Genomic DNA, 18,317 nt, shown 5'->3' on the forward strand with positions numbered 1-18,317 from the left:
TCTGTATTCTCTGATTTCAGATCAATCAACAATATTGATTTTCAGACTGTGACATATTTATTTAGTCTCCGCCCCTGGTTCCTAACATAGAGCTCCTAAATCCCGTCATTTCCTGAATGCCGGGGGCGGTGGGAGCACCTTTCCTTCTAATGAGGTGACTTGGGATGGGCTCCTGGATTGGTTGCCAGAAAGATCAAGCCATGGTTAGAAACTTGGAATTTCAGCCCCTTTCTTTACAATATCCTTTATAATAAACTGGCAAAGGTACATTAAATGTTTCCCTGAGTTCTGTGAGCCATTATAGCAGATTTTTGGACCTGAGGGGGTGGTAACTGAAACACCTAGTTTTAGCTGATCAGTCAGAAGTGCAGGAGACAACCAGGGACTTCTGTCTGAAGAGGGGGTGGTCCCATGGGTCTGAGCATTTAACCTGTGAGGTGCGTGCTAATTCCAGGTAATGTCAGACTGAATGGAATTGCAGGATATTCCATAGTGTCCAGAGAGTTGAAGAATCGATTGGTTTGAGAAAATAACACCATTCATTTGGTGTCAGAAGTGTGAGAGAAAGGAAACAGTTTTTCCTTTAAGTACAATCCGCCATGTCACAGGAGTACTAGAACCACTTGTACAACAGCAGTTTACCCTACAATAGTCAATTATTTCTTGTTCATTAAAATATTTTAGTAAAACATCTGAACTTCATATAGAAATATATAAAAATTTATAATGTACGCACTGTACAAATATAAAATATATAACATCAGATATTAACATTAGGGAAAGCCTTAAAAAATATATGCTTAGTTACTGTGTGCTTGATGGTAAAAGGGTATCTCGCCCTATTCTGGGAACTAATAAGATGACAGAACTTATGCTAGTTTAAAATTAAGCACCTACTGGTACTTCCAATAAAAGATTCACAAAGCCTATAAGTTTTTGAGTAAAACTCAAATTTAGGAGAATACAAATAAATATATCTAAATATGTAAAAGCCTAAGCGACTGTTATGACCAAACAACCAGAACGCCTGGAACAATCGATTGACCAGTCACTTTGACATACACTGACCACCATGGGGCAGACATTCAATGCAGGAGCTACTCCCTGGTGGTCAGTGTGCTCCCACAGCCAACCTCCGGGGACCAACAAACCACCCACAGTTCCCCCCACTGGCCAGCTGGTCCCGATCGGCTCCTGGTGCTAAACCATTCACAGACGACCTGCTTCTGGGTCAGGTAGCAGAGAAGCTTCCTCGCTGCGATCTAGTGAAAGTCAGCCCTGGACACAAGTGTTTGTCTCACTCCCGTTCTCTCCCTTTCCTGGAGGGCCCTGCCTGCTGCGATGGCAGCCTGGTGAGGGAAGGAGGAGGGTGGGGGGCGGGGAACCGCATGGTGGCGGGGCAGCATCAATATCTGTTCTTTTTGTGCCCAGCTTGGTGACCATCGCATTCTTTCCCAAATCCCACCGGGGCCTTCAGGCCTTGGGCTGGGAGGGGGAACCGGAGGTGGGGGGTGGGGGCAGACTTGGACCCTTTCCCAGGGGACCAAGGACCAGCCCTCCTTGGAGCCGGCAGCCAATCTCTTGTGGTCCCATCTCTCTCCACCTGGTCAACCTCCTAGGGTCCCTTCCCACCCTCCACCTCCGTGCACAAATTCGTGCACCAGGCCTCTAGTTATACAATAATAATCCTCACTAACATTACTGAACCCTTCTTAACACATCAGACATTAGGAACAAAAAACATTATGTGCTAAGAATATTGACTACTTAGCATAACTGGCTAAGTGCCAGAGGGAACCAGTTAGCTGGCTTGGATGTGACCCCCTACAGAGACCATTTATTTAGCTGCCACTGTGTACCAGGTCTAATGCTATCTGTGTGGAGCAGGTCAATGCTGGAGGCAGTGTGTGCCTTCAAGGGCTCCACATAAAAAGGGGGCCAGGACACATAAAATAGTTGCATGATATGTAGAATGTGGCCAATGCAGTGAGGAAGCTAGATACCAAGGTGCGATGAAGAACTGTCCAGCTGTTCTTCAAAATATTAAACAGAGTTACCAGAAATTCCATTTCCAGGTATATACCTTATCTATATATATAAAAGGCTAATATGCAAAGTGTCCCCTTGGGAGTTTGACCAGGAGATTGGGAGTTCGATTGCTCTGACTACCAGGGGGTGGCATGAAACAAAGAGAGAATCTTACAAGCAGCAAGAGAAAAACCGTTAGTTACCTACAAAGAAGTACCTATACGACTGTCAGCTGATTTCTCAACAGACACTATGCAGGCCAGGAGAGAGCGGCAATAAATATACAAAGTGATGAATACCAAGAACCTATAACCAAGATTACTCTACCTAGCAAAGCTATCATTCAGAATTGAAGGTCAGATAAAGAGCTTCACAGATAAGAAAAAGCTAAAGGAGATCATCACCACCAAACCAGTATTATATGAAATGCTGAAGGGTATTCTCTAAAAAGAGGGGGGAAAAAGATAAAGATAAAAATTATGAACAACAAAGTGACAACAAATACATATCTATCAACAAGTGAATCTAGAAATCAAGTGAATAAAAAAATCTGATGATCAGGATAAACTGGTGAATTTAATAGAATCAGGGGCATAGAAAAGGCATGGACTGATAAAAAATATATTTTATTGATTTTTTACAGATAGGAAGAGAGGAATAGAGTTAGAAACATTGATGAGAGAGAATCATCGACCGCAACCAAGGTACATGCCCTTGACCGGAATCGAACCTGGGACCTTTCAGTCCACAGACCGACGCTCTACCACTGAGCCAAACCGGTTTTGGCAAGGCATGGACTGATAATTCTCTGGGGGAATGAGGTCTGGGGGGTGCGGGGAAGAGATTGTATAAAAACCTTACACCTATGGATGAGGACAATGGGGGGGGGTGGTAACAACTTGGGGTGGGGTAGAAACTGGATGGAGGGGAGGAGCTATGGGGGATAAAGAGGAACAACTGTAATAATCTGAACAATAAAGATTTACTAAGGAAAAAAAAAAAAAAGGCAAAGAGATTAGCCAAAGAACACATATGCATAGCTGTCACAGATAACAGTATGGTGGAGGCAGGAGGGGCGGAGGCCAGGTGGAGGTGGGCAAAGAGGGAAGTGGGTATATCTTTAATAGGGAAATAAAAAAAAAATCTCTGAGGTTCAAAATTGGGAGAAAACGCCACACCAGGTTGGGGGAAGGGGATCAGGTGATGCCTGTGAGCCAGAGCTAATGGGAGGAACCCTAACTGGAATAAATCTCACAACACCACTTCAAAGGTAAACTTCACCTTCTTTAACCAATGACCCTTCACCTGGTGGGACAGGGTACCTAATGGCCAGAGAGAAAGGGCCGGACTGTTTTGTCTGTGGGACACCACTCAGCTCACAGCTGGGGCAGGGGTTGCCCCTCTGCCCCTCTAAGTGCAGCCGCCTGGCCACTGTCTGCTCCACCAGAGCCTGAGAGCTCTGGTTGACCAGTGGGGGGAGCTGAGCTCTGAAACCACCTGTAATCAGTCTCTCCAATGTTTGTGACCAGCACAGCATGTTTTAAAAATGCTTCTAACCTAAACATTTGGTACTTCCTACAAGAGGCATCTGCTCTAGCAAACTGTTTCTCAAGCCTTATTGCACATAGGAGAGAAAAATGAGTTCTTGTCCCAAGTGTGCTGTGTGGCGGCAGAGGCGCCAGCAGGGGCTTCCTGAGGCAGGAGGGAAGGGTCGAGGCAGTTGGAAGGACGAAGTGCCACAGCGGGAGGGAGGTGGCAGGGAGGCACTCAGGTCTGCTGGTAGACAGCATTTCACCCACCACAGAGGAGATGCTGACTGATGTCTGGAGGCTCTTGTCACACTAAGTAGATGTGTGTTTTTTGATACACAGAGAGGAACATCTATCTATCTGTATGTACCTGGGAAAGGCAGGAGGATTTTATGCAGCAGCAAATAGCCACACTGGGCATTCAAGGACAGAGACAAGCTTGTCAAAAGAACAATGTAGACAAACACAGAGAGGGTAAAAATGTCAGATTCCTGCAGAGATTAACAAATTGCTCAGGATGACCAGACCATGACATACTCAGGGGAGAAGCGGCAATGGGAGGAGGGTCTGTGTTGTGTTTGGTTTGAACTGTATCTGGAGGACACCAAAGGACTTTAGGCAGATGTATAACACTACACACACACACACACACACACACACACACACACACACACACACACACACGCACGCGCGCACACACACACTCACACACTAATGCTCAGTAAAATAGAGGGTGGTGTGAAGAGGCAGACTGAATTAGCCAGAGGCCGCGGCGATAATCCTGGACCACTGCAAAAGGTCCACTGGGCAATCACTCGGAGATGAAAACAAATAAGATGTGGAATTATAGTTCTTAATTGATGGGTTACATTTTATAGGGCTAAATTTGTTTTACTGTTGGCCAAGCTATACCTACTTCCTTGAAAGAGAAGACAGAAAAACATCTCCCAGGCACTAGTCAAGGATGAAGAAAGAAATCCATTCCAAACTCTTATAAGTATGTGTATACAAACTAAACCACGTGTGCATGAGTAGTAAAGAAAGCATTTTTTTGTTTGTTTCAAATTTTCAACATAAGGGAGGGCACAAATAGGTTTACAACTTTTAAAAACCTTGGAATTTCCTAAGTGATGAGAGCTATAATGGTGTCTCTTGTTATTCATAATAAGTCCCTTGGTTGTGGTCCTAAGGTTGTGGGTTATTGTTAAGCTGATTAACATAATAAGTCCCTTTCAACCATGCTGGATTTTATGTTAATATACTGATTTTTGGAAAGCCCCTTAGATAACCTAAGGATGTGAGCTGGTTGCCAGGAGAACCAAACACATTTGAGAAGGTTGGAACTTTCAGCCCCACCCTCTGACCTCCGGGGAAGGGACGGGGCTGGAGGTTGAATCAATCACCCATAGCCAAAGATTTAATCCATCATGTCTATGTACTGAAGCCTCAACAAAAACCCCAAAGGAGAGGTCTGGGAGCCTCTGGAGTTGGTGCACACGTGGAGGGGATGGGAGGGCTGCACCTGGAGAGCATGCACATTCTGTGCTCCTTCCACACACCTCACCTCGCCCGAGGCATCTCTCCCAGCTCCCAGCTTCTGTGATCGCCTGTGTAACAAGCCAGTAATCGAGTTCCGTGAGCTACTCTCACAAACCAGAGGTTAATGGAACCTCTGACCTACAACCAGTCCGTCAGAAGCACAGGTGATGACCTGGACTTTCAACTGGCATCTGAACTCGCGGGACAGTCTCACGGGGCGAAGCCCTTAACCTGTGGGTAGGCAGTGTCAGAATTGAGCTGAATTGTAGGACATCCAGCTGGCATCCGAGAACCTGAGAATTGTTCGATGTGTGGAAAGAAACCCACCTGATTGGGGATCAGGAGTGCCCGAGGTGAAGTAGAGTGCTGAGGGGAGAAAACACACAGAAGTGCTTTCCCTTAGCAGGTAGCAAGGGGGAGAGACAGACCGTCTCGCCAGGACTCCCCTCATCCTTGGCCAGCTTTGCTCTGAGGCCCAGGAAGCAGAGCAAGGACGCTCCATTAAAGCACTGCCCCATGCACCTGGCTGGTGACGGTCAATGAGGCACAGAATGGGGAGCTGCAGAGGTGAGCAGACACTCTCAGGCTCTGACTCCATGGTGAGCATAAAGAGATGGGGCCTCAACCGCCTTTATACCAGTTCCCAGCCCTTTCTTCACATAAGGGGGCCACAAGATAAAGCAGAGACTAAACCAATATTTTCCCTTTTGTCTGACCTCCACTTTCAAAATCGTTTCTGTGTGTGACTACTGGCCTGACTACAAACTCTGTTTCAGAGAAAGGATAAGGGCACCTTACCAGGTAATCGGATTGGCTTCCAAGGGGCAGAGTTTGGCACATAGGCATGCTTTGTGGCAGTGACGATCAGCTGACTGCCCAGCTTATACTGGAACTTGATGAAGGCCACGCCATCTGCCCCCGAGGTGCCAGATGCGATGGAGACCTGGTTGGTGAAAATCTCGATGAGCGCCTCCGGGACAGGCTGGTGGGTGCTGGCGTCACTGATGTGGACCTTCAGTGTAACTTCTGGAAGAGAAAAAGCAATGCAGAACAAGAGCTGTTTATCAGGCACTTCCACAGAGATTCTGCTGTCAGTGTGATAGGAGGTGGAAAGTGCTAAGAAAATCAACATCTTCCTCCAAAACACAAATAATTTTAACTATGAAATATTTCCTTCTTTGAGATCCCTTTTTATTTTATACTAGAGGCCCAGTGCACGAGGTTCGCGCACAGGTGGGGTCTGGCCGGCCAGGCCTCTGATTGGCAGATTGAGGCCAGGCCTATTGGAAGGAGGAAATGGCTGGTGGGCCCCACCCCTGGTTGGGGTAAGGGTACAGTTGGGGGCCAATTGGGGGCCAGTGGGTGGTTGGCTGGCCAGCCCTTTCTATAACTGAAGTGGGGGGCCAATTGGGGGCAGAACTGGGTAGGAGGAGGGGCAACAGGCTGATTGGTGGTGGCCCATTGGAGGTAGGGCCATCTGGAGGGAGGAGCTGTAGGAGATTGGCTGGCTGCACTTGCCCCCTATTGGGGTTGGGGAGGCGATCAGGGGCTGGGCAGGCTGGGGAGAGGAGCTGTGGGCTAACTGGGGTAGGGGAGAGACTAGGGGTGGGGTGTGGGGCTGGCCCCATCCCCTGATCTGGCTGGTTCACTGGCTGCAGTGAGCCTCATAGATACCAGTCATTTTGGTCATTACAGCATTCTGGTTACTGGCTTTATATATATATATACTAGGAACCAGTTGCAGGAAGATTCCTGCAAGAACAGGACTTCAGGCGGGCTTCCCTCCTGCCACCACCACCTCTCCTACCCTGCCCTCCCCGCGCTTTCCCTGCGCCTCTGCCCGCCCCCCCCCAACTCCATGCTTTTCCTCCCACCGCCACCCCCCCCCCACTCTCTGCATTTTCCCTCCTGCAGCTGTCGCCCACCCTGCCCACACTTTCCCTCCCTCCGCTGCCTTGCTTTCCACTTTCCCTCCCTCTTCCTTCTATGCTGTCTTCAGTCTTCACTCCTCCCTCCCTCAGCATATACAATTTAACTGCAAAACTTGTTGGGTTAATTTGCATACTCGCTCTGATTGGCTGTGGCGTAGGGAAGGTACGATCAATTAGCATTTTTCTTTTATTAGTGTAGATAGAATCTATATTATAGATATTTTCCTATTTTGTTCAAACCAATGACCCTCACCGACTGCTTTCTCTTCACTCCTTCCTACTCAGGCCAACAAATAATTGAGATAAAAATTCGATCCCTTTAAGACATTGTGCAGCAACCACAGTACTCTTTTATCCTCCCCAGCACTGCCTGCAAACACAGCCTGAACAGGCTCAAGCTGCTACTGAAGGATATAAGCAAAGCAGGATAACTCTGCTAGTAATCATGAAGACTAGACCCAAACATAGTCTAAATATCATTAAAAGGGAGAACCCAAGAGTGGGAGGAAGATGGTTAGAAAAAAAAAAAGAGGTACATGTTTGAAGAGATAAATGAAGTTGAATCAATAATTCGGGCAGGGAAAAAATAACAAATGTGGGAAATGAACAGATCCAAATTAACGTTAACATATTAAAACAGATGGGAGTATTTTCATTTTTTCATGCAAGAGATGTTTACTGAACTGCTACTCTATGCCTAGAATTGAGAGTAATTGTGCAAACTACAGTGGTGAAGAAAAGTGAGTATACAGGCAAGTGCTATGCTTGGGAGACATTTGGTGCAGGAATGAAGGGGCCACTGATGGAACAGCATATGCAAAGTCTCAGAGGCAAGAAAAAGTATTGCTTCCTGAGAAACAGAAAGAGGGTCTGAAAGCTGGATGAAGAGTTTGAGGGGGTCTATGATTCAATGGGAGACAATATTAGAGAGGCAAATAGGGGCAGGATCACTCAAGACTTTAGAAGAGCTTTAAAAAGATTTTTTTTTTAATTTTGGTCTCTCCGTAGTTTTCCCTCCCTCCCTCCCTCTCTCCCTCCCTCCCTCCCTCCCTCCCTCCCTCCCTCCCTCCTTCCTTCCTTCCTTCCTTCCATGTCCTTATCCCCCCTGTGTTCCCCTCCCTCATGCCCTCACCCCCCTGGTGTCTGTGTCCATTGGTTAGGCTTATATGCATGCATACAAGTCCTTTGGTTGATCTCTCTGATTGATGCTTCTCTGTCTCTATCTGTTTTTGTTCATCAGTTTATGTTGTTCATTATATTCCACAAATGAGTGAGATCATGTAATAATAATAATAAAAAAAAGATCATTCTTTATCCCAAGGGCAATGGGAAGTCAGAAAGGTTTTCAACACGGAAGTGGAAATCAAACTTACATTACAGAAACATTTGGCTCTGGCTGAAGGACAGACTAGGGAAGAGACAAGACTGAGGATGAGCTTCCACTTAAGAAGCCTCTGTAATAACACAGGAAGAGAGGACAGTGGACCAGACCCCAGCATCACGATGTTCTTCAATTAAAGGACTACATTCCGGAACAATGAGAGGTGCATCCTGCTCCAGCAAACTTCTTTTTCTTAGGTGCTTGTATCCACAGCTCTTCCACAGCCGGGCAACCGCATCGAGAAGAATTTACTTTGCTTCGATGACCTCTATCTTGGTAACTTGCCAACTATCTTATGATACTAAAGCAACCTTTTCAATACTCCAAGTTTTATCAATACTGCAAAGTTAGTCAATCATTTTTCACCTACCGACTTAATATATTTCTGGACTAGATGACCACAAAAAGTCAAATAACTCTAGACGTAGGAACTATAGATCTGTACCAAACCAATGTCTCAAAACCTTTGTATAGAAAAAAACACATAAGTGCTACAGAAACTGAACTGGGCTACTTCATACTATAGAACACATGTGTCAAACACAAGGCCCGCGGGCCAAATCCGTCCCGCCAGGCCTTGCAATGTGGCCCGCACCGCGCTGTCATCACTGCACTCCGCTGCGTTTCCATCACGACAGTTTATGACTGTTCAGTAAACCATTCGGCCCACGATTTAGGCTGGATTTTAGATTTTGGCCCCTTCTCTGATTGAGTTCGACACCCCTACTATAGAAGGAAAAAACTAATGGCCAAGAGAGTGATAAAACCAACGTCATGAAAATCAAGGATTATGAAACTCATTTAATTATCTTCATGTTATCACCATCGCTTTAATGCAGATTTTCAAGATGTATCCTACACATGATTTCTTCTGTAACTCTGTCTTCCTTGTCCCCAGGTGGCATGCCAAGTTATAACACATACTAACTCAGCTTTCATTAATATTCACACAGCCAAAGTCCTCTACAACAGGGCGAGTGGGAGGGTGGCTTATTGCAGGGCTGCACTGATGATTTATGTATTTTATGGTAATGCAACATTTGCTAACATTTGGGGTTACAAAATTTCTGCCCTCTCTTCCCTGTTTGCTGGGATGGTAAAAGCAGCTGAGCTTTGGGAAAAGCTAAAGGACTCTGAATAAACACAGAAAGAAAAAGTTCTACTGAAATAAATGTCCTCTAGTCTACCACTTGAATTTTTTCTAATATAGGAAGCTTAGTTTATGTTCTGCAATGGTATGCTTTGGAATGTGGTAGGCAGACAAACAAGGGTAAAGCCAGGACGTTAGGCCAGGTACAGAAGGTCACCAGGGCAGTGAGCCCCAGGGGCCTAGAAACAGACAAAACTGGGAGAACAAGGACCTCGCCCCCAGGGTGACCTCTGCTTCCCTAGAATATGGCTGGGCAAGCACGTAAGACCTCCTGACCTTTCGTATCGGTAGTCATGCGGTTCGGACCCTCCCCAGACCTTTCCTTCCCTGGCGTGTCGTTAGTCATGTGGGACCCCCTTAGAGGAGGAACAAGGGGTTAAGAGTGGCCGGATGTGATGCCTTATGCACAGCTACTCTCTTACACATTAACCCTAGAGATAGCATCTGGCCTCAGTTGTGTTTCAGCTCCAAACCCAGGAAAACAGCAAAACCAGACAAGTGACACCATGGCTGACAGCAGGACCAGCTGCGCTGATTAATGACCCCTGCCCTGGCATCAGCCAATCAGTGGAGACCGTGACCATGAAAGGACACACCTGGAAAGCTAATGAATATTCTATTGAGACCCTCCCCTGGGACCTCCCCTAAAATCTCTACCCTTTAAAAACCATTAGGATAGCTCTAACTGGTTTGGCTAAATAGACACAGAAAATAGTTTCCCATAGGTCAGAAGGTGGCAGATGTTTTTTGTAAGGGCCAAAAATAAATAGGTAATCTTTCCTTCCCTAGAATATCGCATTTTCTAGGGAGGGGGATACATTTCAATTCATTCACAATCAGGCCCCACCTGACCCCCCATACTGCCCCCAGGCCCCCCAGGCACAGCCCCACACGTGCCCCTTCCTTCCCTTCCACCTTTCATCTCTGTAGGAAATGCCTTTCTACAACTTTACCTTCAAGTTGCTGATTCCTATTCATCCTTTTAAAGTCCTAGTTAAGTTTTATTTGAGAAACTGCTCTGGACTCAACAAACCCTCCCCAAACTGGGTGAGAGGCTCCACACAGTCTATGCTGACACGGTCCCTCCCCTATATGATTTCGGTCAGCTTTCCTTGTAGGCTGACTATGTGGGCGAACAGTGTGCTCAGACCCTGGCCCTGAGGAGCTTTCAGCTTTAGATATTAAATGAACACCGGGTGCCATTTAAAAATGGGAGAAGTGCCTCACAGGAACCCTGGGCACCACAGGAGAGGATGACAGAGGGGTGTCAGGGATGGCCTTGTGAGCAGCTGTCACTGAAGCTCAGGCCTGAAGGATACAAAGGACCCAGCCAGACAGAGAGGCACAGGCAGAGCTGCAAATGCTGGGGTAAGAATTGCCTGGTGGCGCTCCTGCCTGAAGATGGTGGTCCACACCTCACAGGGGCCACTGCTGCATAGCATCTGGTGTGCTCTGTGGGTCCCCAGGAATAGAGGTTCTCATTTTTTTAAAATTAATTTTTATGACCTTAAGGCCTAGCCTGGTACCTAGAGCCAACAGGTATCAATAAAAGTGCGTGAAATTAATGAATGCAGGAGTGAAAATAACCGTCTCCTTACACGGCACTGTCCAATACGGAAAACACTGGCCACATAAATTTGAGTTTACATGAACTAAGACAAATGACATCAGAAGTGGAGCTCCTCGGCCACAGAAGCACAATCAGTGCTCAGCAGCCGCAGGAGGGGGTGGCTCCACATCCGACAGCACAGACAGATCTCCCTCACTGCAGGAAGTCCTTCCCATTGGACACTCAGATCATGTATGACAAAGTCTCCGCTCAGAACCTGAGAAAGGAAAACCAGAGGATCAGAACAGTTCAAAGAACTCGCAGGGATCTGGGCATGGCGCTGAGCACTCAAGGATTTGACCTTCATTTGAGGTCCCTGCAGTGACTTAACAGGCTCTATGTGGTCCCTACACCCAACCAAATAGCTCTCTGTCCTCATGTCATATTCCTCCCCCTTCCAGGAAATCGAAATGACTATTTCCTTGTTGACACAGGACATCTATCCATGCAGCTCACTCCCTCACTTGCTGCTAAATGTCACCTCCTGAATGAGGCCTGTGCTGACCACTAATTTTACTCTGGAAATTTTAGATCTCAGCCAAAAGTAGAACGAACAGTAAGGAAACCCTCTGGGCTGGTAAACAAATTTCACATACCACCTTTCTACCGTTTTGCTTAACCTATTCTCCCTGCTTGATTTTCCTCACTCTGACTTTCTTACTTCCTCCCCTTTTCTTTCTTTTTTTTTTTTTCTGGAACATTTTGAAGCAAATCCTAGATATTATATTCAGCCACATTATTTCCCCACAAATACTTCAGTTTATAACAGATACTTTAAAAAAAACATATCCAAAATGACATTTCATACCCAATACATAAAACAACCTCTTTATACCATCTCCTACCCAGCAAGCATTTGATTTTCTCTGATTATCTAAAAACACATTTTTACAATTCTGACCATCCCATCTAAAATGTCGATCCAACCCCACCCTGCCGATATTATTCTGCTCTACTTTTTTTCTTTTCTGAATGACACATCAATTCTGGCATGTTTGTAATTTATGTCTTTGTTAACTGTCTGACTACCAGAATGTAAACTTTGAAAAAGCTCTTTTGTCTCTTTTTCCTTCTTTGTCTATGAATCCCAAGCACACAGAACAGTGTCTGGCATACAGTTAGGTACTCAATGTATGTGTTGAATAATTCACTAAAGCTAGCAGGCATTTCTGGATATCATCTGGTACATGACCTAAATATCCCTGGGGGTGTTGTTGTTGTTGTTCCACTTCTTATTCATTATTGTCTTAAATTGATACTATCAAAATTTATTTGAAAAGCAATAATGAATTCAGATGACTAATTGATTAGAATTAATAAAAAATCTTTACTGATCTGCTACTGTATGCTGTATGACAGGAGGTACTGTGGGAGATTAAAAAAATAAAATAAAAGATATAGCTCCTGTTTTAAGAAGTTTAAAGTTGTTGTTTTTTGGGGGGAGGAGGTTGGGAGTAGGGGTAGTTAGGCCCACCTCATGTGCCAGAGAACAAAAAGATTGAAACTGGGTAAGACAGAACTTAAAAACATAGCTAATCTAATGAGGCCTGGAGTTTATTTACAAAAACAAATACAAACAAAGTAAAAATATCTGAAAGTATCCTAGAGGTAGAGGTTAGGGGTGATCGTAAAAGATTTAAATAGGGGTACCCATGAGCCATTCTGCCTAAGTGGAATGGCACTGGCTATTCAGTACTGTGTGGATATGGGCCCTAATTATGGCTTCCTGAGTTCACTGGGGGAAGCTGAGTCTGGGAGGCTAGGTAGCATGGGAAGACGAGTCTTGGTGGACAATCCAGCATCTGATTTGAGTATGTTCCCACACCACACATTTGGCCCAAGGCAGAAGCTATGCACTTACCTTCCCAGCCTTTCTGGTAACTAGGAAGCAGGAATGGACTTTGGTTCCACTAATCTAATGCCTTCATGCTGGATTCTGATTTGAAAGACAGCAACATAAAGAAGCAGTTGCTTTTTCTGACCAAAGGGGCCATGGAGGAGGCATCTGGGTGGGGACAGCAATGCAAGCTGCCCTGTCTCAGTGCAGGAGGGCGGTGGAGTATCCCTGGCCCAGTCTCGCCATATGGCCTAGGCAGCTTTCTGTCTGTGAGACTCATCCTCCAAAGTTCTATGAGCTGCCTACAAGCTTTCCTAAACATACTGAGGGGTAGTCCTGTTGTGCCCCTCAGGTAATGTGCTGTCCTGACAAGGCACTAAATGGCTAAGGACCATTTCCTGGAAACTGCACCCGCCTGGTTCTCCCCCACCCCCTGGTTTTCCTCCTCAGTATCTGTGATGGTTCACTTCATGTGTCAACATCACTGGGCCATGAGGTGTCCATATATTTGTCCAAACATTGCTCTGGGCTTTTCTGGGCAGGTGGTTTTGGATGAGATTAACATTTTAAAAAGAAGACTAGTAAGAGATTGGCCCTATGGGAGTGGCTCTCATCCAATCAGTTGAAGGCCTGAGAAGAATAAAAAGGCAGACCTTCCTCTCAGTAAGAGAATTCAATTCCTCCTGCATGGCAGCCTTTGAACTAGGATACTGGCTGCTTTTTGCTTTCAGAATCGAACTGAAGTTTCAGCTCTTCCTGGGTCTCAAGCCTGCTAGCGTCTGCACTGGAACTATACCACCAGCTCTCCCGAGATCCAGACTGCTGGCTCACCCTGCAGATCTTGGGACTTGTCAGCTTCTATAATCACACGAGTCAATTCTCTATAATAAATCTTTCTCTATATATACATTTATGCATCCTATTGGTTCTGTTTTTCTGGAGAACAATCAATAACAGTATCCATCAGGGGTTCCAATTCTGCCTTCTCATAGTGGATAGACCCATGAGTGTGTGTTTAGGTCTCTTCTCGTTACACACTCTTACTCAGCACATCATTTCATGATGAGGAATTCAGCCACTGCCAGTGGGAGAATCAAGAAGGAAGAAACAAGTGCTCAGGAATTCTTCCCCAACCATGATTCAGAGCGCTTTTGCACTTGGCAAACACAAAGCATTTAGCTCTGTGGGCACAAACTAGTCCATTCTAAGTTCAAAGAACATCTGCTTTGTGGGTAGAGAACTAAACATTATCTTTTAGCCCAGCATTATCTTTTAGTCATTTCCTTTCTATCTGCCACAGATTTAGAACTAAAAGCAACAAGGCCATTTCTAATTGTTGGCTTGACAGAAGGTACCTCTAAGTAGCAAGCTGAGAGCAAACATAATGACAGAGCCAGGAAGAACCCCATCGGTACTGAACAAAAACTGACTGCAAACACGAACAGGCCATGAGGAAGGCAGGCCTTGTCTTTCCTTCTTCCCCTTTCTCTTCAAATAATTTGTACCTCCATTTATTTTTCTACAAATGGCAGAATCCACTTATTTTATAACTTCTTCTCCAGGCCCCAAAACCAACCTTCTCAAAATCGCTGTTGTAACCATGGACTGGCTGGTACTACTGCAGCTCTCCCAGTGCTTCAGTTTTCTATAAACTCTGGCTTCATCTTGGAAGGCCACATGAAGCTGGTGGACTCCCACATGTGTGTGTGTTTGTGTGTGTGTGTGTGTGTGTGTGTGTGTGTGTGAGAGAGAGAGAGAGAGAGAGAGAGAGAGGGAGGGAGGGAGGGAGGTTTTGGGCACTCTCTGACTGTTTTTCATCCCCTTTATATCCCCCTCAAATTGGCCTGTGCTCTGGGATTTCAGTTTTTCTTCCTCTTGGTTTTTATTTTTTTAAAATATATTTTATTGATTTTTTTTTTTTTTTTTTTTTTTTTTACAGAGAGGAAGAGAGAAGGATAGAGAGTTAGAAACATCGATGAGAGAGAATCATCCATCAGCTGCCCCCTGCACAACCCCTACTGGGGATGTGCCTGCAACCAAGGTACATGCCCTTGACTGGAATCGAACCTGGGACCTTTCATTTGGCAGGCTGACGCTCTATCCACTGAGCCAAACCGGTTTCTTGCCTCTTGGTTTTTAGAGCACAGCAACACACCTAGCTCGGAACCCAGTGTTGCTGGGTGGCCACAGGGGCCCTGCAGACAGAAAGGCCCTTTCTACCCGCTGGAGACCCAGGGCTGCCTGTGCTTGGCTGTATTTAACCCAAACACAGAGGCCTCACATGGCTTTCTGTCTCTTAAGTAAAACAATAAAAAATTATTTGTTCATTTAAAACGTTTCCAAATGGGAGGCTATTTTTGAAAACTTATCAGACCTTTGTGGTAAGAGATTTGCCCCTTTACTTGGAGCTTATATTTTATACAATACTTCTGTTTGGAACAAGGAGAGATCTGTGCGGGCACCCAATGCTATTCACATGGTGCTCATGCTGACTGGCTTTGTCTGAGTGCTCTGCAGCTTTGTCTCCCCGATCTCATGACACATTCTTTCAACCCAGTACCTTCCTTCTCCTCCCCTCTGTAAACAACTGTCTTGGCAGTGGTGCCAGGATACCTCCAGGCCATCAATCGGTGGATTCCTACCCTCTCCCATAAGAAATATGTATGAGGAGTAAACTGTTAGTTATCCCTATAACAATACTTTCTAACCAACATCATCAAGTTACCAAGAATACTGCAATACACAGTAAATATCTGCAGAAGTACAGCAATTACAGAAGCTATGACATATACAGATAGACTACCCGCTGCATACATGTATAGCATGTATGACACTGACATTCCATTTTTTAAGTGACAGGATGCTTTCTTCCCCTCACTTTAAACACTCTACCATGAAAACAGAAAATATGATTCTTGAATAACAACCTGCTTTGACTTTCTGGCTAAGGATCTTGTTAAGTCTATTCATTTACCAATTAATCAAATGGTAGAGCCCAGCCAGTATGGCTCAGTGGTTGACTGTTGACCTATGAACCAGGTGGTCATGGGTTGATTCTTGGTCAGGGCACATGCCCTGGGTGGGGAGGCGAGGGGGGAGGGGGGGAGAGGGGTGTTGTGCAGGAGGCAGCCAATCAGTGATTCTCTTTCATCATTGATGGTTCTATCTCTATCTCTCTCTCCCTTACTATCTGAAATTAAAAAAAAAAAAAATTTGTTTTAAAGAAGTTTATGTTTTTGAACTCAGTATAAGAAGATACTTTCAGGAGCTGGTTCCATAGGCAGGTTATGCTATTAAAACAACTATACAGGGCTACATTCTTGCAACTAACCAAGGAATATTTAGGTAAATGTCCCAGGATAATCTGAAAACTACTGCTGGATTTACTTCATTCAACTATACAATTTACATATGCTAGTATAACCAAGTGTCATCAAGCAAAATTAATGACATAATGTTCTTATGATCTCACCTAAAATAGCTATCTGATAGCAAGCTAAATGGACCTGACTCCAATCCTCTTAATGTGGTGGTAGCAGGAATCATTCAAGTGCAGCTTTAAAGTGCAAGTGAGACACTATCTTGAGGGAAGTGTCTCTTAAAAATTCAAACCTGCCCTGCCTGGTGTTGCTCAGTGGTTGAGTGTCGGCCCTGGCATTGTAGGGTCACAGGTTTGATTCCTGGGTTGCAGTTCCATCCCCAACCAGTCGGGGCATGTGCAGGAGACAACCAATCGATATGTCTGTCTATCTGTCTGTCTGTCTGTCTTCCTCTCCCTTCCTCCCTCCCTTCCATTTCTCTAAAAATCAATGGAAAAAAGTATCATCAGATGGATTAACAACAACAACAACAAAGGGCAAACCAATCTATCTATACTAATAAAAGAGAAAAATGCTAATTGACTGTACCTTCGCTATGCCCAAGCCAATCAGAGTGAGTATGCAAATTAACTCAACAAGATGAAGGTTAATTTGCATATGCAGGCTGGAATGGTGTGAAGCCTGCTATGAGGGGAAGGGGTACGGGAGAGGGAACTACTGAAGTGGTGCTCCAAACAGAAGGGGACCTGCAGGCTCCCAGGCAGCTGGGGTGGGAAGCAGGGACTTGCTGGCTCCCAGGCAACTGGGAGTGCAGCTAGGGGCCCTATCATACAACGGGCCTCTAGTATATATATAAAGCCTAAGCAACTGTAGGACCATTCAACTGGTAGCTATGACACGCACTCACGGCCTGGGGGAGATGCTCCTACCAATAGGTTAGCTTGCTGTTGGGGTCCAGCCAGTCGGGACTGGGTGACATGGGCTGGACACACTCTGGAGCCATGTCCCCAGTCCTGGTCGGGCACTGGTGGGGACCCTCGGCCTGGCCTGCAACCTCTTGAAATCTGTGACACCTCAGGGGATGTACACAGGCCAGGCCCAGGGACCCTACTGATGCAAGAATCTGTGCACTGGGCCTCTAGTTTAACTTTAAAGGTTGCTGTAATTGTTCAAAAAAAGTAAAATTTGAAGGGAGTATTGGACACCAAAATTTTGCCAAATATAGCTTAAAAAAAAAAAAAGCTGTGATTACAACTATCAAGAATTTTTCCCTAAAAACCAATTCATATCTATAAACCTAATAATATCCCCATTTGAGTCAGATAAGTGTAAAATAAATATAATATTAAAATGCAAATATGGTAAATGCATTTATAAGCTTCATATAACATCCTTCACAACAGAATTATGATGATGGCAACACTATGGTGACAAGAGGGAGGACATAAATATTATACGGAGATCGCTGTAAGAAAACATTGTAAAAGGCTTCTGTTCCATTGCTGGTGTAAAATTTTCACAAAGGCACAAAGACCACTTAGGAGAATTTGGAAGAACTTGGAACTGTGAAGTTAATGAGTAATATTAAGTACATCTATATTTAACACACACACCTCACCAAGCTTTAAAGATCTATTGGAAGACGTCCGTTAAATGGTTGCCAAGGGAAACTGGTAGAGGAAAAAATCCTAGTGTGTGTTTCCAGATCTCCTTACTAGTATATCTATAAATATGCATTTCTAATAGTTTTTTTTTTGTTGTTGTTGTGTTTTTTTTTGTCAAGGACTAGGTAAAGAGCAAAATTTCATGGCATCTCTTTTGAATAAAAAACCCTTCAGCCCTGGTGAGGTGGCTCAGTTGGTGTGTCATTCCATACACCCAAAGGCTGTATTTTTCTATTCCTGGTTAGGGTACATAATCAGGTTTGATCCCCATTCAAGGTGTGTAAGGGAGACAGTAATGTTTTTCTCACATCAAAGTTTCTGTTTCTTGC

The 18,317-nt window shown here is 45.0% G+C and overlaps 1 protein-coding gene across 4 annotated transcripts in view; it reads right to left on the minus strand.

Annotated features, from left to right (window-relative positions):
* Positions 1–18,317, minus strand: part of FAM171A1 (family with sequence similarity 171 member A1) — a 105,872-nt gene that overhangs the window by 38,237 nt on the left and 49,318 nt on the right. For all 4 annotated transcript variants that reach the window (XM_036460621.2, XM_045588355.1, XM_036460611.2 and 1 more), the window contains exon 2: positions 5,895–6,122. In XM_036460621.2, coding sequence (XP_036316514.1) covers positions 5,895–6,122 — 228 coding nt within the window. The remainder of the gene's footprint in view (positions 1–5,894; positions 6,123–18,317) is intronic.

The sequence above is a fragment of the Pipistrellus kuhlii genome, unplaced genomic scaffold, assembly GCF_014108245.1.
Source record: "Pipistrellus kuhlii isolate mPipKuh1 unplaced genomic scaffold, mPipKuh1.p scaffold_m20_p_1, whole genome shotgun sequence".
Taxonomy (NCBI): Eukaryota; Metazoa; Chordata; class Mammalia; order Chiroptera; family Vespertilionidae; genus Pipistrellus; species Pipistrellus kuhlii.